This window comes from Pempheris klunzingeri, chromosome 14 (assembly GCF_042242105.1).
Source record: "Pempheris klunzingeri isolate RE-2024b chromosome 14, fPemKlu1.hap1, whole genome shotgun sequence".
In the NCBI taxonomy this organism is placed as follows: Eukaryota; Metazoa; Chordata; class Actinopteri; order Acropomatiformes; family Pempheridae; genus Pempheris; species Pempheris klunzingeri.
Genome location: NC_092025.1, coordinates 1,936,930 through 1,960,719, shown reverse-complemented (window position 1 = coordinate 1,960,719; position 23,790 = coordinate 1,936,930). Strand labels below are relative to the sequence as shown.

At 42.1% G+C, this 23,790-nt stretch overlaps 2 protein-coding genes across 2 annotated transcripts; both read right to left on the bottom strand.

Moving 5' to 3' along the window:
- Positions 1-425: 425 nt before the first annotated feature.
- On the bottom strand, positions 426-9,055 carry dgat2 (diacylglycerol O-acyltransferase 2). Its single transcript, XM_070843324.1, has 8 exons — positions 8,798-9,055; positions 6,705-6,833; positions 6,331-6,438; positions 5,624-5,694; positions 2,974-3,178; positions 2,498-2,672; positions 955-1,157; positions 426-774 (listed from the first exon to the last, which is right to left on the bottom strand). The coding sequence occupies exons 1-8, from the start codon at positions 8,835-8,837 to the stop codon at positions 620-622; spliced, it is 1,086 nt and encodes a 361-aa protein (XP_070699425.1). The 5' UTR covers positions 8,838-9,055; the 3' UTR covers positions 426-619.
- Positions 9,056-14,320: 5,265 nt separating this feature from the next.
- On the bottom strand, positions 14,321-23,120 carry mogat2 (monoacylglycerol O-acyltransferase 2). Its single transcript, XM_070843761.1, has 6 exons — positions 22,974-23,120; positions 21,640-21,818; positions 15,988-16,192; positions 15,600-15,774; positions 15,130-15,329; positions 14,321-14,694 (listed from the first exon to the last, which is right to left on the bottom strand). The coding sequence occupies exons 1-6, from the start codon at positions 23,065-23,067 to the stop codon at positions 14,540-14,542; spliced, it is 1,008 nt and encodes a 335-aa protein (XP_070699862.1). The 5' UTR covers positions 23,068-23,120; the 3' UTR covers positions 14,321-14,539.
- Positions 23,121-23,790: the final 670 nt, after the last annotated feature.

The following is a 23,790-nucleotide window of genomic DNA, read 5'->3' as shown; positions in this document are numbered from 1 at the left end:
GGCTTCTGTACAGTAGAAATACATGCATCTGTGGGGACAACATAGTTCTTTGGCTCAATCAATCTTTGGGCTTGTTATCCCGATAATAAAGTGGTACCTTTCAGTTGCATTGTTTGTGCATTTAGCATGTAATAGGATCTTATAGAGCTTAGTGAGAATTATATGGATGCATGAGGGAAAGAAAACATTGGCACATCATCTTAATCCTACATGTTACCTCCCAGCTCCATCTAGTGGAGCATACTCCCTCTGCACTAATACGTTAGTCCAAACTAGATGCCTTCACTGAGGAAGGAAAACAGAAACAGCAAAGGCACACTTTTTAAAGTGCGATTTGGTTTAACTTTGTCGAACGCGGACGGTTTAACCCAATAAGAGCAGCATGGAGAGGTGGCTATTCTCAGGTCTGTCATTTCCCATGTCTGTGTGTGTGTGTGTGTGTGTGTGACGATGCAGAGAGCACAGGTCTCTTTAGCCAATGTGCTCATGTGCAGAGTCTGCAGTCCAGAGATAATTCAAACCAGGCACCAAGAGTGGACGGGGACAGGGTCGGGAGGGGGGCGGGGGGATCTGAAGATGCTGCCACAGTTCAGAGCTTCAACATGGCCTCCCTGTCCTTTCATTGGATGTACAGTACATCACTCTCTTTCAGGCCAAAACGGGTCTTGTACTTGTCAAAGAGGCACTGGAGGGACTTGATGTACATTGCATGGTACAGATCCACCATCTCCTCAGTTGGATCCTCAATTTTTGGCACTGTGATTGGCTCCCCAACTGTAACAGAGCAGAAAACAAAGAGCTAAAACCACCAGTGACAACAATGAATGTTCAATTAAGCAAGGACTTTGTTCTTCAGAGTTGGTTGGTTGCTGTCCTGTAACAAACTGTACTAAAACAGCAGAGCACTGTGGGAAGATACCCCTAACCTGTGCAAATACTAGCAGACAAACTTGCCTATAGTGGTAATAGGCTTGCAATATGGCACAATGCCCCAGGAGTCGCCGAAGAAGAGGCCACATCCATGGAAAAGGCACGGGGCAAAGCCTATGATCTTCTGTAACCTCTTTTGAAGAGTTCTCCAGTAGGTACCCTCCTCAAAGATCACCTGCTTGTAGGCATCGTTCTCTCCAAAGGAATACACTGGCACCAGGTCAGACCTGAGGAAACACACAAGAGGAACTCAACCACTGTACCCTGAATGCACATTTAGAAAAAGCACTGCTACTGTGGGACAATGCCAAGCAGCATGCGTCTATACAGAAACAGATTTTAAACAACTAAATCAACAAAAACATCCAAAAATAAGCAGAACAATGTATTCAATATATAAAAAAAGATAAGTGCCTAGTGGTGGAAACCTAATAAATGTAAAACAATAATAACACCTCTTGTTAAAAAGACAGAAAGCCTTTTTAACAAGGCAGTGGTCACATTCTAAGGCTCACTTTGCCACACTATAACCACCATACAGGTCTGGCTGATTTATATTTAATATCCACGGCTCTACATGAGGACTGGCCAACTCAGTTTGCTAGACTGTTGGCCATCAGAAAAAAAAATTCCAAAAGTTGCTTTTGCAACGTGCCAGTTATCATGAATCAGTTTAGCTTAGTGGTCACGTAAGCAGACTGTTGTAGTTTCCAGTTGTGAAATCACAAACATTTTGGAGTGAGTCTATATTCAGCATTACTGTTGGTATACAGCCATGTTTTTGTCTTGGCTAAATATAACCTTTATGAAAGGGTTTATGTAGTGAGGAAACCTAATGAATTTATATACCTTAAATCTACCTAAAACCTTCTTCTATAACACGTACCGTCTGAAATATGGATTTAGAGCCACCAGAAAATTCTGTGCATTGTAAACTTTGGACAAGGTGCCAGAAATTAAGGCCTTTTTTTAATATATATATATAATTGCATGCTCCTAAACAATCTCTATCAAATAGAGATGATGATGAAACCAGCTGAATGAGCATCAAAACCAAGACAAAGTGACCTCAGTGTGCACCCCAGGCTTATCTGAGCAGGAATGCTAACCTCATTGTTATGAATGAAGCTCTGCATAACTGCGTGTCTTTTCTACCAAGCCCAAAGGGTCTTTGGACAAGGTGTACCCTGTGGTCCACAGCTATATTTGAGAAAGAATCAGGCGTGTTTGGACAGACCAGGTCCACTTTCCTTTATAGTATGTTCTGTTATAGTGATCAATGCACGGCTCAATGCCAGCTCACACACTCGGACCCTTCCAAAAGGGTACTGCATGACACGAGCAACTCCAAGATTTATAAAGGACAACACTGCATATTCATAAAAGATTTGGCAATGCACTCTGAGCTAATTTCTACCTTTCAGCGAGTAACGATGGAGGGTTTACTCATTCCAATGAGTCACTACAGCCCTGTGAACAGCATTTTCATGCTCAAAACAGTTTTGGACAAGGCTGTGTTTTGTCGCAGTGACTGCACGTGTCTGAATGTTGTGTGCAGCCAGCTCACCCTTTCTGTAGAGCCAGCCTCACAAAGCCTTTGCGGTTCTTCAGGGTAACACAATTAATGCCTGGAGCACACTGCAGAGATTCCGCTGCTCCTCCGACAACAATGACCACAGCATTTCCCGTCCCGTTACGTGACAGCAGGTAGTCGATGGAGTTCTTGTTCACTGGACAGATACCTGAGAGGTGTGGAAAGATGATTAAACAAGGCTTACCAATGAACCATTCCGAAACGACAATAACCTATAGTAACCCAAGAGTGTATGTACAGTATCTATGGGCAAAGATGAAGCCTGAAAAACAAACAGTCCCCCAGGACAGAACAGTTAAAGCTCTATCAATCACTGAGATCAGCAGATCCAAGTAAACAGAAGCTACTTCAGCTGTGCAATAGGACAAAGGTCCACTCTTCTATCGATAGCCAACGGTTTATCAACCTTAGATATTTCCAAGACTCCATGGCTTCTCAGACCATCTCACCTCCAGACATCAGGTAGTCCCTGAGGACTGGCAAGCGGAAGTTTCCTGCCAGGGTTGCCAGGGAGGGCTTGATGCCCGGGAATTTCTTGGAGAAGCCTGTGGCCTCAGTCCCAAAGTTGCAGAAAGCCCCGAAACAGAAGATGCCATGGGGGTGGTAGCCAAATATGTAGTTCCGGCTGGGCAGCAGGTTGTGGGTTTTAATTAGCTGGAGGACAATAGCACAAAGAGGACCAGAGTGAGGTCGATTTCCACACGAGGGGCACACTGTTAGAAATGTTAGTGACCAGTGTGGCTAAAAGGCTTGAGAACAGAAGTAGTTTCTACACAGTATAAACTACAGTATACACTGATCTCATAAACTGCTTCCTGCCTGTTTGATTTTATTCCTCTCGCTTTGTTTTGTATAAAACTCTTTGTAACATTGTTTTTCAGATGTGTACTGTAATATTGATCCTTGACAGTGTGAACATGCAATTAACTTGTAGCACTGTAGTATGAATTTGGGACAGAGCTAATGTTTTAGTAGAACTGGGACATTCTTATCAGCTGGTGCCCAACATGATTCTCGTCTATCTGCTCATGCACAGTCATAAAATAATGACCCAGCACACATGTAGAGAACCTGCTCAGGCTGTGAACAGTAAAGTCGGCTTTAAACAGTCAGCATTATCTAAACCCCTTGGTTTCATGACAAAGTTATAAAACTACATAATCTCATGAGAAACTTTAACAGTGCTCTGATCAGCACTGTAGACTTAGATCCATCACAATGTGTACACAGAGCCCCCTTAGTAGCCGGTCAAACACAACAGTTGCATAACGACGTTAGCAAAGGAGATCACATTCATGATAGTACCACAGGACTCCACCTGGCTGGCATGGCACATGTAAGGGGTTAGAGATGTCCACAGTATTTACCACCTTGTATAGTTAGGAGACAGTGAAGAGACGGAGGCAAGACAAAGATTCAGTGCTCACTGTAAAAAACTATTAACATTACAGAAGAGTCTTTGTTACTAGTGCAGAGGCAGACTTGCACAGACGTCCATGTAACCGTTTTCATAACAGTCACACTCAGACTTCTTACAGTCCTCACTTTGATCTTAAAGTTGGTGCGGACTTTGACCGGCTGGCTTCCAACGCATAAATGATCGTCCTATGTTCATGACAGATAGAGAGAATGCGTGCCCTACAATCAATCAATGTCCCTGCAGATATATTCTGAGCTATTGGGTAGTAAAGTATCACCTAATGCACCTTTATTCAACTCTGTTACAAGAAATCAACTCCGACACAGACTGTGTTATTAGCTAATAACACTGACAGAGAGCAAGAAATGACACTGGCTAATTCATGTCTTGCAGCAATATTTTAGTTTGTTAAAACAGAGAGAAAGATAGAGCCAGCTGAGACTGGATGACAAAATGATGATCTCATCAGTTTGATCAGACAAACGGCTACATGGTACACACAGAACGGGTCAATGAGACGAACAAAGTTCAGCTGCAAAGAGTAGAGACATTCCTCCTCCTGGAGTTAGGCAGCCCTGTTTTTCCTTATTCCCTCTGTACAGTGGATTAACTCATCAACACCTGGGCAGACCATTTCTCCCTAAAATTATTGTATCCACTGAAACATAGTCAGTAGTTAATGTTTTCTTTGACAGCACAACAGCATATTAACTGACAAAATGATGGAAGCATACGAGCTGTGTTTCATTAGCACCGTGAGGAGTGAGGGTCAAACTAAATCCACTTCAACAACAGACAGGAACACACATTAAATCTGACATTCAATCCTGGGTTTTTTTGGAATGGATTAACTGATTTACATGACCGCGCTTACAGGTTTGAGAGCAATATTGCAAAAACAGTATCCAGTGTCTGTTTAAGAGCACCAGCACCTCCATGACCTGTCGTTTCATTTATGAAATATTGGATAAATGTCCATCACTTTATCACCACGTTCTATCACCAAACAACATCAAATGTGTTAAATTTACCCGACTAACAGTTTACATCGATACAAATCAGAGAAAAGCCTCCAATCATCTTTTTGGAGAAACAGGAACCAGAGAGTCTTAATATTTTTGCTGACAAAATGATCAGCACATTCAGCTGATCAGTAAAATCCTATGACTACTGGCTGAATCATCCGCAATGTGGCAGAGGACACACATTCTACCTCCAAACTCACTCAAACCTTGACCTCTGCCTCTACTGTACACCGCCTACACCGTGTGTGTGTGTGTGTGTGTGAGAGACAGTTTGTGACAACACCTCTATCCTCTCACCTAAACGAAGCAGTGGGGAATAACTGAGGGCAAGCCTAGCTTAGCACTTCTCTATCAGCTAGGACAAAGTCTAAAAATCCACACCAACGTCAAGTCCTCATCATAATCTACACAGGACAAGGCACAGCTTGGAGCCCACAGCTGATACCCAATCCACCCCTGATAAGCTTATCTACAATGCCAAACCTGCACAAATCAATGATCCAGCCCATTCAATCAGAGAACTTTGTGCGTGTGACAGCAACAAAATGCACAAAGCAGCCGTGTTTTCATATTTTCATTTCCTGACTGGTTGAAATCCTGAGCTGGGGTTGGATATTAACGATGGTCCACCAAGAAACCCACTAGGCTACGTACCCTAACTGGGAAGTAGTCCCGGAAATACGTCCACACTGTCCAGCTCCTCACCCAAGAGGACCTCCTGCCACCTGAGGAGAGCATGACAGATCACAAATCACTTTATTACAACAAAACTAGAGCTGCAACAACAATTATTTTCATTAGAGAATAGCGATTCATCGGTTTATTTCTTGATTATTCTGTGAATTTATCAATTAGTTTGTTTACAAGATGTCAGACAAATCTTAACATCTGAGCAGCTGAAGCCTGTGAGTTTCATGTTTGCTTGATAAATTACTTAAACCACCAGTTGTGAAATTTGTTGCTAGTTAATTTTCTGTTGATCACTATTAAAAAAGCTCTCTACAGTAGCACTACGCCTCCATGTAAATGCTGTACAACGAGACGGGCTACAGAAGAACTAAAGCTGACAAACATCCTCTAAACATAATGCAGTCATTGTGCTAATCATCACACCCAGTGCTAGAGGTGCAGTCATGTGCTGTCACAATACAATTAATGTGAACGATGAATTATCGATCAATCCAATTACATTCCAACACCATTTTACAGAAACATCAGACCGGTGGCTTCTGATTTATCGTGCCTATGCATTTCATCATCAGACCCGTGAGTTTTCCCTCATATGGGGTTCTATACTGAACTGTAGTAACTGTGCTAAGAATGTAACCATGATTTTTTAATTGACATCTTTAATGTCTTGCCTTGCTTCGGGGTGTTCCAGTCAACAATGAGCCAGGCGGTGTACAAGGCAGCAATAAGCCAGCAGTCAGTGCAGAACATGTAGATCAGCAGCAGAGTGCAGGCAACACCTGGAGGGGTGGAGGAGACGGTCCAATCAAACAGCTGAACAGGAACAACAGCCTTAGATACAGACAATGAGCTCAAATGATATAAGGGCTAAAATATTCTGTTAAAGGCCAGGAGAGGAATCAGGAGTCCGAAACAAGTATGTGTGCCGCTCAGAGATCTGCCCTCCTTGTTGTGAGACTAATGAGACTACAGGCTAATTCTTGGGGTTTCTTTGCTTTCTTATGGCTTAACTGAAACCTTCACATACACACAAACGCACACTCACCCAGTGCCAAGAAGCTGATGACCCACTGCAGCACAGAGATGACCTGCAGATGTTTTTCCATCTTCGATGTGCCCGGCCAGAGTGCAGATGGCAGGTCCTGCAGGGCAGAGAGGATGCTGGAGCCGGTGCCTGGAGACAAAAGGAGCAAGGTAAGACGGGAAGAAGAGAGCGTTAAAGGGAAAGTTTTATCCAAGCTGTCAAACATACGTGTGACTGAACTATTGAAGCGAGTTACAGAAGCTTTACCATGAAGAGAGGAGACTTTGATTCATCAAAGTTAACCTTAAAAAGAGGTTACTGATTGCCTAGATGACTGTGTCAATCAACACAACCCAGCAGCCCTACATCAATATACATTTGAGCCAAGCCACAGCCTCAGCTACTCACCAGCTCTTTTCAGTCCCCGGCCCATAAACGTGAAGCCACACAGCTACATGTGAAGAGACTGTGTGCAAAGCAGGAGCATAAAGCAGCGGACACATTAAGAGCGACTAAAGCTAGTCAAGCTCATACTGCTGAGAGCCAATGAGAAGGAGGATCTCCCCTCCAAGAAAACACTGTCGTCTAATCCCATCGGTGCACACTGAAAATAACCCAGCACAGAGCTGCTGGTGGTATTACCTGTAAACTATGATGCTATGACTCCTTAAAGGCTATCACAGCTTGGATCAGAGCCAGTGACCGATGGAGGGCGACAGAGTTGGCCAGGATACGGCTGGTGATGGCTAAATCTGCCCACTTAAAGTGCATGCTCTCCACTGTGAGCCAGATCAAACTGAACACCAGACAGAGAGGCACAAAAACACCATCAGATGAGGCAGGTGGGCCATGTGCAGGTTCAAAATACCTGCTGTAATCATTTTCTAGCTGCGCCACTGGACTCATCTCCAGCTGCACAGTCGACATCAAGTCTATCTAACAAAACCTGTGTGTCCATATGTGCCCTTAAAGAGTCACAGCTGGCCGTGAAGATCCGTTCATAAAGCGATTTCAAGGGACAAAATGTGCAGCCCTTGTTTGGTGTAAAAATGACTTCTAAAGTCCATCTGAAGATAACACGAGGCCTCAGCAGGCTGACTGAGACAAACTGAGCGTGAATCTTTAGTTTTTTCAGAGTAAAAGTCTCGACAGTGTTGAAACCATCCTGAAGCGCTGAGGGACAGTAACACATACTGGGAACTTCATACTAAAAAGAGTGGAACTTGAGGTTTTCTCCACTTGAATTTGTGTTATTTGGGTGAATATTTGTAGAAACCGTGCTTCCATATCTTCTCCTGCCATTGTAACAGGTATTGACAGGTTCGTGAGTGGTCACCATGATATTTGCAGATGTCTGAATGTCTGAGCCGACACAGTGAAACATCAGTGAAATGGAGACATTCATCAGCACGGCAGACCTTGGCCAAGTCCGCATTATGAAACAATGGTGTGCAATTTCTTAACCAGAATAACATTTCCAGTTTAAGAAAACACCAGTTCACATCTTGGAGAGTCACAAATAATTCTTCTTTCAGCCTAAATGTCATTTCAACTGCAAACCTCTAGATGTGCACAACAAGCTGCACACAGCGTTTGTTAGTGAGGGCAGCATAAACCTTTAGCCAGCACAAATCAAATACTGCAATAATGATATTCAAGAATAAATGTCTCCTTGTTAACTCGTTTTAATCTCCTGTAGGCTCACCTAGAACATGCAGTGTCTTTATAGTAAACAACAGTGATTATATGCTTTTTAAAATCACAAGGCTTTTTTAAAAACAGTCCGTTCTGATGATGCAGCTCCATATTTTAAAAATGTTCTGCTGTATTTCTGCAGTTTTCCTCCCAATATTATTTCTGATATAATAATGCTATCTTGAAATATAAACATGGTGTGTGTGACACTGTCTCCAGCAGCTCTTACAAAGTGCTTTCCACACAATAAAAGACAGTATGGAAGGTGAAAACTGTGTGTGTGTGTGTGTGTGTGTGTGTGTGTGTGTTTCATCGTGCCCCCTGACCTCTTCCAGGAGGGGACTCCTAATTTGTTTGACCACTTGTGTTTGTTTGCCTGCTGTAGCCTTCGTTTCAAGCCAAAGAGGAAACCTTCTCACCTTTGAGGACGCCAGAGTACGCAGCGAGGATGGTCTTCATACTGGGGGCTGGCTGGGTGGTGAGGGATAAGAAGATGATCTCAGATGTCAGGACGGTGGGGGTCCTCTGTCCTCTGTCCTACAGCTCCTCTGTCCCCTCTGCCTTCAACTGCGGCGAGCTGCAGCTCCGAGCGGGCATTTAATGAGCGCGGGGAGGAGCCACGGACGCGGAGACAGGAGCGCTCAGATGTTTCAGTAATGTGCCAAGGAGCGTGGCTGTGGGGGGTGTCCTGCTGTCTGTGGTCAGCCACAAGTGAGCCTGCAGGTGGGGATCAGTCGGGATACTGCGCCTCACTCTGTATTTATGGGGGCGGTCACGTGGGCCAACTGGGAAAAACACCGAGCATGGATTGACCATTAATCCTGCTTCACCCCCCCCCAGCAGGTGAAAGCCTGAATCTTTGGCTTTTCAAATCAAATGGCACATTTCTACAGTCACGTTGTCTGCTCTTCACCCTGTTAGATCCCTGAATGTTTTTTTCATGATCTGATGATTAACATGCAGAGTGCTGAACGGGTCCCACTCTATGGAAGCCTGTAGAGGTCTATGTTCAAATTCCCATGTAAACCTGAAAATGTAAATCCAGAGGAGTAGTATAATTCTCCTTAGGTGTAGCCTGATGTGTCATTTGAATAAAAATTCTCTGACCATATTAAAATGAAAATGGAAAAGCTGTCATAGTCAACAGTCAACAGTCATACACCTCTGTACAGCAGACAATATTTACATGCTTACAAGTCTAGTTTGAAAATGAAAACACAATATAATCAATGCAGCCTAACAAGTGTAAAGCTAGTGTTTAGAGTTTGTATTCATTTTAAAATACAGGCTTCCATTCCACTGGCTGCTTTATCTGTATTTACCCATGAGGATAGACACTGACTGACACTTCATTTTATCATGATGTTATGTGTCACATAGTTGATCTAGTGTATAAAAGAATAGACATTTTTGTTATTTCTAAGTTTTGTTCTCATTCTATTCAATTGAATTCTTACATGCTCTTTACCTGTAGTTTGTTTTCAATAGTCAGGTAACACCCAAATATAATTTCAGGCTTTATGTAATACTGTGCTTTGACATTGAATTCACATATTCACCATAAAGGTTATACTGTTTTCAGTTTCAGCTTCAACATTCCTATTAATTTCTATATGGAAGAATTTATTTAGCACTCAATTTATAATATGTTTAACTCTTACATAATGAACAGATAGCAGCATTCGCAGCCTTACACAATACAAGTTACAGCTGCCCATCCGATGGCCTCATGAAGCCTTATTTCACTGCCAATGCAACAAATATCGTTCTCCTCTGTGTCGGGATGACTGCTGTATGTCAGAGCAACGCTATTTGATTGACACAAAAAATAATTTCTTCTTTCTTCTTTATTTCTTCCTAAACAGTCAGCATTTCCCTCATGTAACATTTGAGAGATGTTGCAATGATACTGAATGTGCCAGTCGCCTCCCTGTGACACTCACTGAGCCAGGACCTGCTGACGCTGGACACAGGACTAGAGTACAGTGTCTTCATGGGCTTTTATCAATGCATAAGAAGCATTTTACTGATTGAGCTGGTCAAGATGGAGCCGCTCTTGCTTCCTTTATTTACAGTCAGGTACTTTAACCAAGTGGTTCCCAACCGAGGGCCCTTCCAAAGGGTCACGAGAGAAATCTGAGGGGTCCTAAGGTGAAGAAAGCAGAAATTTGGTATTTGAAATTTTTGTTTTTTTGTCTAATTTCTAATCTTTGTGTTGTGAAACATTTTGTTTAGTTATAAATGAAACGATATGAGAGGCTTAAAGGGGAAACGTGTCTTTGGTGGAACCACCAGCCAGAATGGTCAGGAACTACCAGTTTAATCTTCAGCTCTGCTTTGTGTTTTTAATCTTATCATATGTTTTTAATGTTGAATCTTAATTTGAAAAGTATCTAGCTGTCAAAATAAATGTAGTGGAGTAAAAAGACGCTTCCTTCTGAAATGTAATGAAGTAGAAGCTGAAAGTAGAAGAAAATGGTGAAGTATAAGTACCTAAAAACTGTACTTAATTACAGTACTTGAGTAAATGTGCTTAGATATTCTCTTCCGCTGGTTATGATTAATTCAGCTTTGATAATTATCAACTTGACCTCTAAGAATCTTAAGTCAAGTGTAAATCTACAGAAACAGAAGTCCTGCTGACTCAAAAAGGACCCAGTAGAACTGTGACTTCTCACCACACCTAAAACTAAAAGAAGAAATACACAGTCGGATCCAAGTTTGTGTGTTCACGTGATGGCGAGCCCGTGGCCTCGCACCAAATCACTTTATCAAATTAAATATTATAGCCTGTCTCAACTGGGAAAATCTTTTGAACTTTGTATTTGATGCCATTCACCCAAAATGTTGAACTGATAGCGCAAATGAAATGGGACCAGGCCCAAGGATCATAACTGTTTCTGGATGAAATCAGTCATACAGTCCTTGACATGAGGCTGATGTTGAGAAATGTCAACATCTAACAATTTGGGACATCGGTGATATAATTGGGCAATTTTGCATAGCAATCTCAGCAGGCCATCTCTAAGAGCCTCTGTGTTTCTGGCTAGTTTTTTCTGGTTCCGATGGTTATTTTGGCATTTATTGTTCTTTATAGTCCAGTTCTGTCATGACGGGATGAGTTCAAGTGTCCAAGTCTAGATTTTTAATTTTCTTTTCAGCAATCATGCCATGTTTTAATTTATTGTGTACATTGTGTGTTTATTCATGTTGCTCCACCTTCTTATATAATCCACGATGTGTACAATCTACTGTATCTGTACAGCAGATACCAAATCATGGCAGATATGACTTTGTTATCGTGCACACTTCCCTTCTGCATTTGTTTTACTGAAGGACTCAATAAGCAGGTGCACTTATATAACATTTCATTTGTTTAAACTCTGTGATGCATCAAAAAATATTATATATATGAATGATAATAATATATATATATTACACCGCTGTTGTCGTGTATGTTTGTAACGACCCGGGGGACCGGAAATCCATCTATGTTTTGTTGTCTTTTAAAAAAAGCCAAGATAACATATGACCCAAATGGCTGGGTGAACACAGGGCCATGATTCTTTTGTACTTTGACCATTGTCTTCAAAAATAAGTCAATAATATTGTCACCCTGACCTCACAATTATCACCTGTGCAGCAGCGTTGTCCACACAGAAGACCTCCATGGGACACTCCCATCACAATAATGCCCTTACTATCACAAAGCTTTGTTGTCCAGTCTTATTATCGTGTTGTGATTGCAGCTCTGCAGGATACGAAACATGAAGACTGATGCAGACAAAATGTCAGTATTGAGTATATGAATATATTGTACACACACACTTATCACTGGTTTACTGGTGACTGGTTTCAGCTGGTTCAGAGTCACATTTACTCTTTGTCAACTTAAAATATGTTTGTCCCTTTTGCATCACAGTACTCCTGTAAGTTTTTCTTTTAGTCAGCATTTTATTCAGCCTAACACACACACACACACACACACACACACACACACAAATCTGGTCCAGACTGTGTTGAAAGGATCGGGCATTGTCCAATCTGACTGTCATTTCATTTGGAAATATCAGGACTCTGCCATCTCATATAAAAAGTGTCTGCCAAAGTTCACAGACAGTCTTATCATTTGGAGCGTGCCCCAAAACCAGACACTCAACTTTTAATGTGGGACTTAGAACTAATAAAACAATAAATGGGACATGTATTCATATTTTTTGAAAGTCTTTGATCTACATATGATCTATTACCCTGGTTTAGTCCATGTCAAACACACTCATTTCATATCAAGTTTGATGAGAATGGACTTTTTAGTCGGTAATCAAAACAACTTTGACAATGTAAACTCATTAATAAATTATTGGATGTTGATTCCATGTTTAAAAAGGCTTGAGATCTTGTCATAAATTGCAAGGCAGATATCAAAGGCATACCTTAACATTTTGGAGAGAAGTTTATTGGCTTTCTTACCAAGAGTTGAAAGAGAAGATCGATACCACTCCTGCACATGATTTACTTTACTTTACTTAAAGTGCCAGTACGTTAAATTAGAGGTCCTGCACTCAAAACCCTACAGAAATAAAGGTACATGATAAATATCATCAACAAAATGTACTCAGTGAAGTACCTCTTCTGTGACTGATCCATAGCATATATATATAGCATATATAGATTATGAATAGCATTTGGAATTAGTTTTAAAAACCTTATATACAGTCAGGTAGTTTATTCCAGTGGTTTCCAACCTATGGGTACGTGTGCCCTCCAAAGGGCCACAAGATAAATCTGAGGGTTGTTAAATGATTTATGGAGGGGAAAAGAAAAAATAACAAAGTTCTGGTATACAAATTTGTGTGGAGTGGAGTAAAAGTACATACTTCCCTCTGAAATGTAGTGGAGTAGAAGTATAAAGTAGAAGAAAATGGGACAATTTGAGCAAAGTACGGTACAGTGCAAACATTTTGGGCAGGTGTGAAGAAATGACAGTAAGAACACTGTTTATTTATATCAATTCACAGAATGCAAAATGAGCAAACAGAAGAAAAAGAAAAATCTAACCTGAAAAATCTGACCTCCCTTTGCCTTCAAAACAGCATCAGTTCTTCCAGGTACACTTGCACACAGTTTTTGAAGGAACTCGGCAGGTCGGTTGTTCCAAACCTCTTGGAGAACTAACCTCAGATCTTCTGTGGATGTCGGCTGCCTCAGATCCTTCTGTGTCTTCATTCAGTCCCAGACAGACTGGATGATGTTGAGCTCAGGGCTCTGTGGGGGCCACACCATCACTTCCAGGACTCCTTGTTCTTCTTCCTAACAACATTGGCTGTATGTTTGGGGTCGTTGTCATGCTGCAGAATACATGTGGGGCCAATCAGACGCCTCCCTGATGGTACTGATGATGGATTAGTATCTGCCTGTATTTCTCAGCATTGAGGACATCATTAACTCTGACCTAATCCCAACTCCATCTGCAGAAATGCAGCTCCAAACTTGTAAGGAACCTCCACCAAGTGCACCTAGAAGAACTGGTGCTCTTTAGAAGGTAAAGGGTGGTCACACCAAATACTGATTTGATTTAGATTTTTCTTCTGTTCTCTCACTTTGCACTTTGTAAATCAATAATTTATATTTTTGAAAGCATTCTTTACAGCATGTCTTCACACCTGCCTAAAACTTCTGCACAGTACTGTTCATGTGCCTCAGAATGTAAGTATAGTACTTGAGATGTGAAAAAAATCTCGTAAGCACATCATAGAAACAAAAGAAACAAAATGTGAGTGATGTGAAGAAGATTTTTATTGACCATAGTTTTTGGAAAGATACCAAATCATGAAATTAATGGTGTTTTATGACAGTACTTCCAAGTGATGCAATCCAAATACAGCCCATGACTCTGTTTGAGAAAGTGTCAGGTCTTGCACAAAATTCAAAACCACAGAAAGATGCCACAACTGGGAGATTAAGTGAGGAAAACTTGGCTTGTGTCATTAGTTTCCCACACAGCCTGGACAGTGTGAATAAATTATTTGATTTTAATTAACAGGCCAGTTGAGAGCAGAGTCAGACTTACAGAGCCAATTAAAGGCACAATTATCTGAGCCTGCAGCACCAGAGCTTTACAAATAAATAGGCCTCCAAATCCTTTCCATCATCAGTCCCCTTTAGACAAAGTTCAGGTGCATGTCCTCATCCACTCCATAGTTGCCTTTGTGCTCCTCAAACAGATCGCTGAGCTCGTCCATGTAGAGCTGGTGGAGGGCATCGAGTTCCTTGGCCGTTGGCTTCTCATTCCTCTCCACCCTAATTGGCCGCCCAACTGCAGAGAGGTGACAAGGTGAAGGACAACATTCTCAGAGTGTACTTTATGATTTGCAATATGGTCTGTTTGATGTGGCTGCAGGCCTGTTTATCTAAAACATGATGGCATTATGGCTGCAAGCCAACCAGTTCTGGAGGGCTGTGGTGTGAGTCAGTGACTGTCGCTAAGTGTGGCTGCAGCAGACTGTGCCACATCTCTGTCCTGCTCTTTATTTTATCTGACTGATGTAACTCACGTTTACTGAATCTCTCTTTGCCAACTCAGTGGCATTAGATGCTTCTGCCAAAATCTACAGCTGGTTGGGAAATACACAAGTGCACATAATGTAGCCCAGGTTCTTGCCTGTCAGACAAAGTTTAAATATACAGCAAGACTGTAACCTGCTGCATGGACTGTACTTCCCTGAGAGTGACATTAAAGCTGTACACTCACCAACTGTGTTGATGGGTCTTCTGTAGGGCATGAGACCAAAGGAGTACTGGAAAATGCCACGTGCATGAAAGAGAGGCAGGGAGATGCCCATGATTCTTTGCAGCTTCTCCTGCATCCATCGAAGCCACGTCCCTCTTTGGTTTTCCACTTGATCAAACACTTCATTCTCTCCAAAGGAGAAGACCGGCACCAGATGAGCACTAAAAAAAAAAGCAAACACTTTTAATGAAAAGGTTGATTTACATCATCTTTTTCATTCTAAACTGATCTCATAACAGCCTATGTGCTTTCCCAGGAAATTCCATGTGAGGATCTTGAATGAGCCTCTGTTTCAAGAGGACACACTCAAGCCACGAGAAACCTAAAATGAATAGATTAGCACAATCCTTTCAATAAGCCATAAAACCTCGGAGAATTAGCTGTATTTAACAGGAAATGTCCTCATGTCCCCCAGGGTTGTTTGCTCTTACCCATGCTCCATTGCCATTTTGATGAAGCCTTTCTTGTTGGCCAAAAGTACATTGTAGGTCCCAGGATGGGCATCAAGAGCCTCAGGGGCCCCCCCGACAGCTATTACAACAGCGTTACCGCTACCCCTGTGGCTGAGCGGATAGACGGCACTGTCTTTGTCTGAAGGAATCAGACCTACAATGTTGCAACAGAAAATATGAAGTGAGCAAAATACTGTGCAATGATCCAAATAAGTCAAATAATACATTAGAACCTGTAACACACAGTATACTGATGCTATCATAAATAAATATGAAGTCTTTACTCAGTCTGTGTACTCAGTTGACTTAAAGATGCAGTTGAACGGGCAGACTGACTGAGAATGATTCAAACGTCTGTGTCCCACACCTGCACACATGATGTAGTCTCTGAAGAAGGGGGCTCTGAACCAAAGGGGCAACATGAGCAGGTAGCTGGTGAGGCCAGGAAACAGCTGTCTGAAGCCCGTGGCATAGGTGCAGAAGTTAGTGAAGGCTCCCGCCACCAGCACGCCATGGGGATGGAAGCCCAGCACGTAGTTGTGCCTGGGGTCCAGGTCAGCCGTCTTCACAAGCTGGGGGGAGAAAATAAAGCATCAATGTCCATTTATGGATCCAAATATGGATCCAGAATCATGTAGGTTAATGTTATGTTTCAATTGAAATCATCTGATCCCTCCTAAAAGAGGTGAAGGTGCTGCATCGTGGTGGCCCAGCTGGCTGCAACTCAAACATGTGTCTCGATATCCCAGTTTGAACCCTGTCTTTGCCCTCTGAACCCTCCCACATCCTGTGTGTCTGTGGCCTCTGCAAACCGCCCCAACACATCCAGTCCTGCTGAAGGATCCACTTCACTTCCTACACCTTGTCACGCTATAGTTGGTGGTTACTTTTCAGATTCCGGTTTTACATAAAAACATATGGTAAAACCAGAAAACACTCACTGATTTGTTGCATTGACTTGTGCTAACAGACTAATGTTTCCATACTTTCATCAAAATGATTTTGACTCCTTTGTCTGTTTGCACAATTAACTGTTGCAAATCAACCAGTGGGCCTCACCCCCCCCCCCCTTCTCTGTTGACTGACAAACACCCGGGGCCAGTATCTGATGCCATTTGTTTGTTAACGAGCACAGATGCCAAAAACATGCTTCCATGTTTACATTTAGTGTTTTTCTGATTGGTTGGTGAAGACATTCCAGTGTTAGACGAGCCATTTGGGCATTTAATCCTCGGAGGTGCGGCTATATTTCAGCGTCAGTGTCAGAATTAATAATTCTCGATCATCGACTGTAGACTAGATAAGACTAGATAAAGTATAGCGGTGTTTGGTGCCTCCACCAGCCCAGAGCAGGGAGGGACGAGATAGCGAGAGGCACAAGAGGTCACTGTCATGCGCCGTAGTTTGTTTTTCAACATATGGCGAACCTCTTGTAGAAAAACAAATGTGTTCTGCTCACTGTTTGCTTGTGTGTGTGAGACTAGTATGTCAGGGCCCAGCTGCCCCCGGGGCAACATTCACACTCAGTACCTTTCGCTTTGGTTAAAAATGGTGTGGTACCCAATCAGTTGTAGAATGTAGGAGTAGGTCCTGATACTGGACCTTCACAAAGCTGGTGTGTTGTTTGGTGCCACTCTGTTTGTATATGGGTGCTGCTGCCGGGGGCCTCACAGAGTTAATCATTGGCTCCAGTTCCTCTAATGAGGACGGTAGCCGTTTATAAACTAGAGAAGAGTCCACTAGTGACCAAACACAGTCCTCCTGCAAGCTTCTCACCACGACATAATCTGTGTTGGCAGCTATGCCTGCCAAGGTCTTTAGTTTTAGTAAATAAAGCCTAAAGCCCAATGACCAAGTAACTAGTTTTGGTGTGGATCTGGATCCAGATGATAGATCCAGGCTTTTTTAAAGGATCTTCTACTGTAGTTTGGGATTTTTTTTTTAATTTTCACAATGCTTCCTTGAACCACTAAACTTTTTTTTAATATTTCTACCTAAACCAATTGTCTGCCATTTTAAAAGTTTTTTTCACTGCTACAACTAATTTCATTCAGTTTTACAGATTTGGTAACCTGCATTAAAGAATTTAGTTGACCCTGAAAAAAACTGTCCTACAGTGGCAGCCATGGTAACAAGGAGCTATTGTGACATCTCCAATTGCCCCAATCAGAAACTTCCCAAAGGACAAACTGCTGCCTCATACTTGTCAAGGTTTTTCTGCTAAAAGTCATTTTTGAATTATGAAAGTAATTTTTCCATCTGCTGTACAACCTTACCATTTAATGCCAATGAATTTAAGTCTGTCGGGTTTAGACGACCCTTCTGTTGTCTAATATTTGATATCTTTGTCAAACTTATGCTTCATTGTTTTTGGCCAGCAGCGTAGCTTGTGTCGTGGGTGGTATAGTTGGGGTTAATTGTAACGCTGTGTTACAACTGACCATCTAAATGTTGTCCAACTCAGCAACGACCTCAAAATGTTGAGTGTTTTGTGTTCAGTTTAATTGTCTATTTATACTCTACTCATTACTCATATTTTGTGACATAATGCAGCAGTTACAGCTGTTGCCTGGAGACCGAGGGTTCAACTCCCACTTTCTCCTCTGACCCTTCTCTAAAATGTAAAAAAGTGTTTTTCCAAATATGTCCAAGCACATTGTTGATTGCGGTAATAAAGGTAGGTAGCACAACATCAACATTTATACATGATTCAGTGGTCATGAGTCCGACTCACTTGAAATGTAAAGGCCTATATTATGTATGCATGACGTAAAGGCAGTACCCTCTGAATGGATTCAGTTGTTCTCCAAAGTAACCTCAGTGTGTATGTTTCTGTAGATCCAGACCCAAAGGCAACTTCAACATGTCTGAACTGTCTTTTCATATCAGTAAGATTCTTCATTTAGAGGACTGTAGAGTCTCGTTAATCCTTTAATCCTTTAGTTACTGATGAATCTGCATCATCACCCTGCCTGTGTCGTGTCTCCTTAGAAACCAAGCAAGCTCACGTCAGCTGGTGAGTTTTTAGTGACGATGTGTCATTAGAGACGGTGGGAAAAGACACACCAATGAAACTAATTGGGCTCTCTGCAGGACAACGCTTCTCTTTACCCTTACATTGACTCTTTGTTTCAGACTTAATGTGGCATAAAGTCAGATGGTACTGCAAATGATTCACTTTGAACTTAATACGTGAGATTGTCTTTGCTCTTGGAAATAACTTTCGTCTATCTTTACAGGGAACAAAAAGTAGAAACAATATTCAACTGGCTGCACACAAGATCTCTCAGCAGACACTGACACGACAACCAGCTCCAATAACTCTCACATTAGCTGCAATAAAATACACACCCTGATCAGTGCCTCTTATTTATTCATTATTTAAACCACATAAAGTGCTCAGGTCCAACAGAGGACCTTAGTTTCATTGCCATCCCCTGTATATTTTCTCAAAATGTATCCACTCAACTATAAAGAAGATATATATAATGCTGTTTGCCACGACTGTGGGCAGAATATCATGAACCCATCTAACAGAATTCAGTACTGAAGCTCAACAAGAAGCTTAGAACTCGTCGGTCTTACTGAAACAAACTGGGTCAGAGAGGTGTTGATTTTTCTCTTGTACCCATTTCTTCTAGTCAGTCATTCCTATGCCTCCTCCATCTCTTTAATCATTTTAACAAAGTACTTTTTATTGTTTTATTATTATTTAAAACCATATAATTATTTTTTAACTTAACTCAAGTATATAGTTACTGTTATTGTAGTATTATTATCACCATATTGCTAATTTATTAGTCACACTCCTATTGTCAGTGCAACGTTAGTATGTTGGTTGCTGTTTGTGTTGTCTCTCTCTCTCTCTCTGTGTCTCTCTCTCTCTCTCTCTCTCTGTCCAACCTCCACCCAACACGGACCCTGACAGAACCCCCCCCCCACATTGATCCTGGGTCTGTTCCAGGTTTCTTCCTGTTAAAGGGGAGTTCTTCCTCCACTGTGTCCTAATCTAATATCTGATGCTGCTCATGTGAGGATTCTTGAATCCTTAATGTTGAATTCCTGAATCATTGGGTCTCTCTCTAATTAAAGATATTAAAGCTCTTTATGGAAAGTGTCTTGAGATAACGCTGTTGTGAATTGGCACTATATAAATAAAGATTGATAGATGGATTGATTGATTACTTCTGTACCGGTCTTGTCCTGTCTTTTATTATTATATGGTGCTGCTCTAGTTATGCTCACTGCTGTACCTGCCTTAGCTTAGCCTGTCTAGGCTTTTATCATTATACCATTTTTGATTTTATTGCTCATGTATTTCCCCCCTTGTTCTGACCTCCTTTTCTATGTAAAAGCAAATGGTAAACTCAGTTCGCCTGTTCCCTTATATCTGGTGAAACGAAGGGTCCTGCGTGTGTGAAAATTCAGCCTGTAAGTGATTTACACACACAATTTTCAATATGTTGAGGACATCAACAATCACAAATTAGATATCAGATAGATATGTGTCTATTTTGTATGGATAAATAGACAAAAATGGTTAGCAGCTACCATTAATTTAATGTATGCAGGGCATTTGAACTTGTTGTTGCACTGTGTCTTATCGTCACAGTCCAAAGTGTAAGTCTTGCCCCAGGACAAGATGTTAGACCCGTGTAATGTGGTGGATGTTGTCCAGTTATTTTTCACAGTTTCAAAAAGTGGCATCAAACAACATCAAACTCTGCTGCTGACTGTGATGTCAAACACATCATAAAAGCACCTTTAGCCGTGTGTGCACACCACTCATGCATGCCCACAAGGGGGACACAACAGGCTGCAGGAGAGAGGCCTGTGCTGAGCAGCCAGTGCTTGGTGGGATCAGAGGCAGTGTGAAACGTTCATGTTGTCACATTGAAACCACTGCTAACTTATCTGAAGTATAGATGCTATAGACTAATTTCCAATCCAATTGAATAAAGTGAGTTAGCTTTGAGGAACCCTGTGCGGTGCTGATAATCAGATACCTGTGTCTGCTGTGCCCTGGATCACTGTTTGATATTTCATGTTCACCTCATTTATTGGGTCTTTTTCAGTGCGGCGGCGTGTTCACGGTTTAAAGACATAGCTGTAACAAACTGGTAATCCATTTTCAGTTGGAATAACAGCCCTCTGTACTTCTACTCAATGCCTCTGAACACTGAAACATGTATGGTTTTCAGTACATGTGGTGAGCAGCCAGAGTAAATCTGTGAAAAACCTCCAGGACACTGCTCTGCTACAAGATTAGAGAAACTGATAATGGGGAAACGTTACATGAGCGCAATGAATTTCACTACCAGCACCTCTGAAGCTTCTTAATGAACATGTTATATCTTGTTTGTTTTATCCACACAAAAACCGAAGTGGAAAAACAACAAGTTGTGGATTTTACAGGAGGTCATGTGTGGTCATGACTTCCTGGAGTTGACTCACCACCTAATTTTGCAAGGAAACTCTAAGAAGTCACCGCTCTTGGCTAAAATACAGTCCAACACATAACTGTAGAGAAGAGCAAAGTGAGCAGCAACGTGTTTAGCTTGTTTTTGAAATGGAAACGGCATCTGGTCCTGCATCATGTCCACACCCCGATCCTTTAGTGTACTATTTTAGAGCCCATTAGTTTAGTATTGATAGCGAATTTCAGTCACACTGCACATAGACGCAGCCTGCATCACTGTTTAATCAGACAACAAAAAGCTTCAGTGTAGGATTTGTACATATACTGTACATGACCGTAGGCAGCACAGGGGCGTCATCCATCAGTGGGACATGTGCTGCCAAGGACAGAGATAACTGCTCGTGTGTAGCTGCAGATCAAAGATTAGATACAATGAACTGGCAGATGTTGTGATGTCCTATTCTCTGACCTCCAGAGGTAAATCCCACCCCACCTTCCATGGACTTTAGGGCTGCTTAGTGGTGGGGATGTGCATAGACAGGATACACAGTGACTGAACTGAAGGCCATATACAACATCTGTCTGTATGCTGTCTCTCACCTTGACAGGGAAGTAATCCCGCATGTGTTCCCAAAGTTTGAGGCCACACAAGAAGGGCAGCCTGCGTCCTCCACGCGCTGGAGTGTCATAGTCAATGAACCACCAGACAGCGTACAGCACGCTGATCAGCCAGAAGCGAGTGAACAGCAGGTAAAAGAACAGGAGGATGCAGGTGGGTGCTGAGGAGAGAACGTTTTCGTGTAGTGAGCAGCAGCGTACAAACTGTAAACATGTGCATTATATAACCAGCCATTCTGAACTGCATGACAAACACAAACACGTTGTAAGACTGGTGACTTGAAGATCATGTGTCTGGCTGGAGTTTGCTACTTTATGTTCGGTTGGCATCTGCCTCAATAGCATTCAGCTCTGGTGCGGATCATATGTGGTTTTGGTGGTTGCTAATAGGAGAGCCATGCCGGGGGGGTGGTTGTGTTCGCTTGACGTCAGTACAGTTCATTAATTTCACGATGATGCAACAGTTTTCATTCTTAGCTCCGGTATCATTGGTTTTTCTCCCAGTCCTCAGTGTCCGGCTGCCAAACTTCCACTCAGAAACAATTCCACACCTGCAGTATACCTTTAAATGATCATTGTCCAGTTATGTCCAGGTATGTGTGTTCAAAAATTAAAATTGTTCTGTTTTATGTGTACTGCTTTTGCATTAGAGCTAAAATGCACAAATGCACATCTATTATTCTAGTATTCCATTTTTCACTGATTTTGTCCCATATCTTGCATTGTCTGTCTTAAGTTGTTCGTCAAAACTCATTATTGTTGCTGCTTATATTGTAAAATACATCTGTACTCATTAATGGGCCTTTCCTGGTTAAATAATGGTTCAATAAATCTGAAGACACACTGGTGTGAGGCTGATCTTTACTGTTTATTACCATAATAATGCGTAAACTACCAACTATGACAAGCTGACCTCGTGGGACACACCTCCACCAACTCAGCTGCGACTGAGAGTTTGAAAAGACGTCACTGGGCAAGCAGGGAGGTAGAAGCAAACATATAGAAGTAATGATTAATGGTTGAAAGTAGTAGTACAAATGGAAACTTGACCAATCCCAGGATACTATTAGTAACACGATCAGAGTGTGAACAGTTCCAAGATCACGATGTAATATAGGAAAAGAATGTCCTGTTTAGCTCCGACAACAGTTCTCTGTGTTTCAGATTCACTCACACTAGGTAGTAGGTTTCAACACCTACTGTAAAGAAACAAAGAATAACTGTAGATCTGTCCTTCATGAACCGTACCATCCCATTAATACTCCATCATTTCCACACGTTTCCAGTGGACATACATGCGACACATGCACACTCACCCAGGCCAAGGAAGGAGTAGACCCACTGCAGCACCGCGGCCGTCTGCAGCCTCCTGCTCATGGGCATGTCCAAGGGGGCAAAATCAATCTTCATGTTTTCCACGGTAAAAGAGAGACAAAGCGAGGTGCTGCAGTGGCGACAGTGGCGAGGAAGAATTAGAATGAGTGAAGTGGGTCCAAAGTCTGCCCTTCTCACCTCTCCACCATCACCTCCTGTTGACAGTCTTATCTCAGCAGCTCAATAAGGTTTGATTTGTCAGTCCATATCTACCACATCTGACTTTTGACCCTGCAGAGAAGGAGCTGCTACACACACACAGCACAGCACTCAAACAGGAATGAACAACCATAAGTCAGAATGTCAGAGGCCTTCTTTATGTTGCTGTCACTGTTTTTTTTAACTTCCTGAACTGCATGTAAGGCAGCCAGTGGTTAGCAGGACTGTCCCTGTAATGTTGTAAAGGCAGCCCCATCTGGTTGAGCCACAGTGTAACTGCATCTCAGGCTGATACAGACAGTGATAGAGGTCCTTTATAGAAGTGCAACACATTGGATCTACCACATACCATCATCGTCAGTCATGAAATTATTGTTGAGCATAGTTTACAGCAAAGTGCACTTATAGTTCTGAAAGCCACATAACCAAGCTCATAATCCGTGTGTGTGGGACGATCCCAAAGGTTATCAGAGGTGTTGAGGAAGAGAAGAAAAGATAGCAGGAGACAGTGGAGGGGCCGTCCATGCCTTGTGTCACAAGTGAAGACAGCAGCAGACGCTCAGAGGAATGTAGAAGCTTACATTAGCTCTGTCTTTGTCT

Excerpts from the sequence above, each read along its gene's own strand:
- dgat2 (XM_070843324.1), bottom strand. The coding sequence starts at position 8,837 with ATGAAGACCATCCTCGCTGCGTACTCTGGCGTCCTCAAAG. Across the intron at positions 5,695-6,330 it reads CTGGAACACCCCGAAGCAAG|GTGGCAGGAGGTCCTCTTGG; the intron begins GCAAGACATTAA and ends TGCTCTCCTCAG. Across the intron at positions 1,158-2,497 it reads AGGCTGGCTCTACAGAAAGG|GTCTGACCTGGTGCCAGTGT; the intron begins GTGAGCTGGCTG and ends GTGTTTCCTCAG.
- mogat2 (XM_070843761.1), bottom strand. The coding sequence starts at position 23,067 with ATGAAGATTGATTTTGCCCCCTTGGACATGCCCATGAGCAGGAGGCTG. Across the intron at positions 21,819-22,973 it reads CTACTCCTTCCTTGGCCTGG|CACCCACCTGCATCCTCCTG; the intron begins GTGAGTGTGCAT and ends TTCTCTCCTCAG. Across the intron at positions 15,775-15,987 it reads AGACTACATCATGTGTGCAG|GTCTGATTCCTTCAGACAAA; the intron begins GTGTGGGACACA and ends GCAACATTGTAG.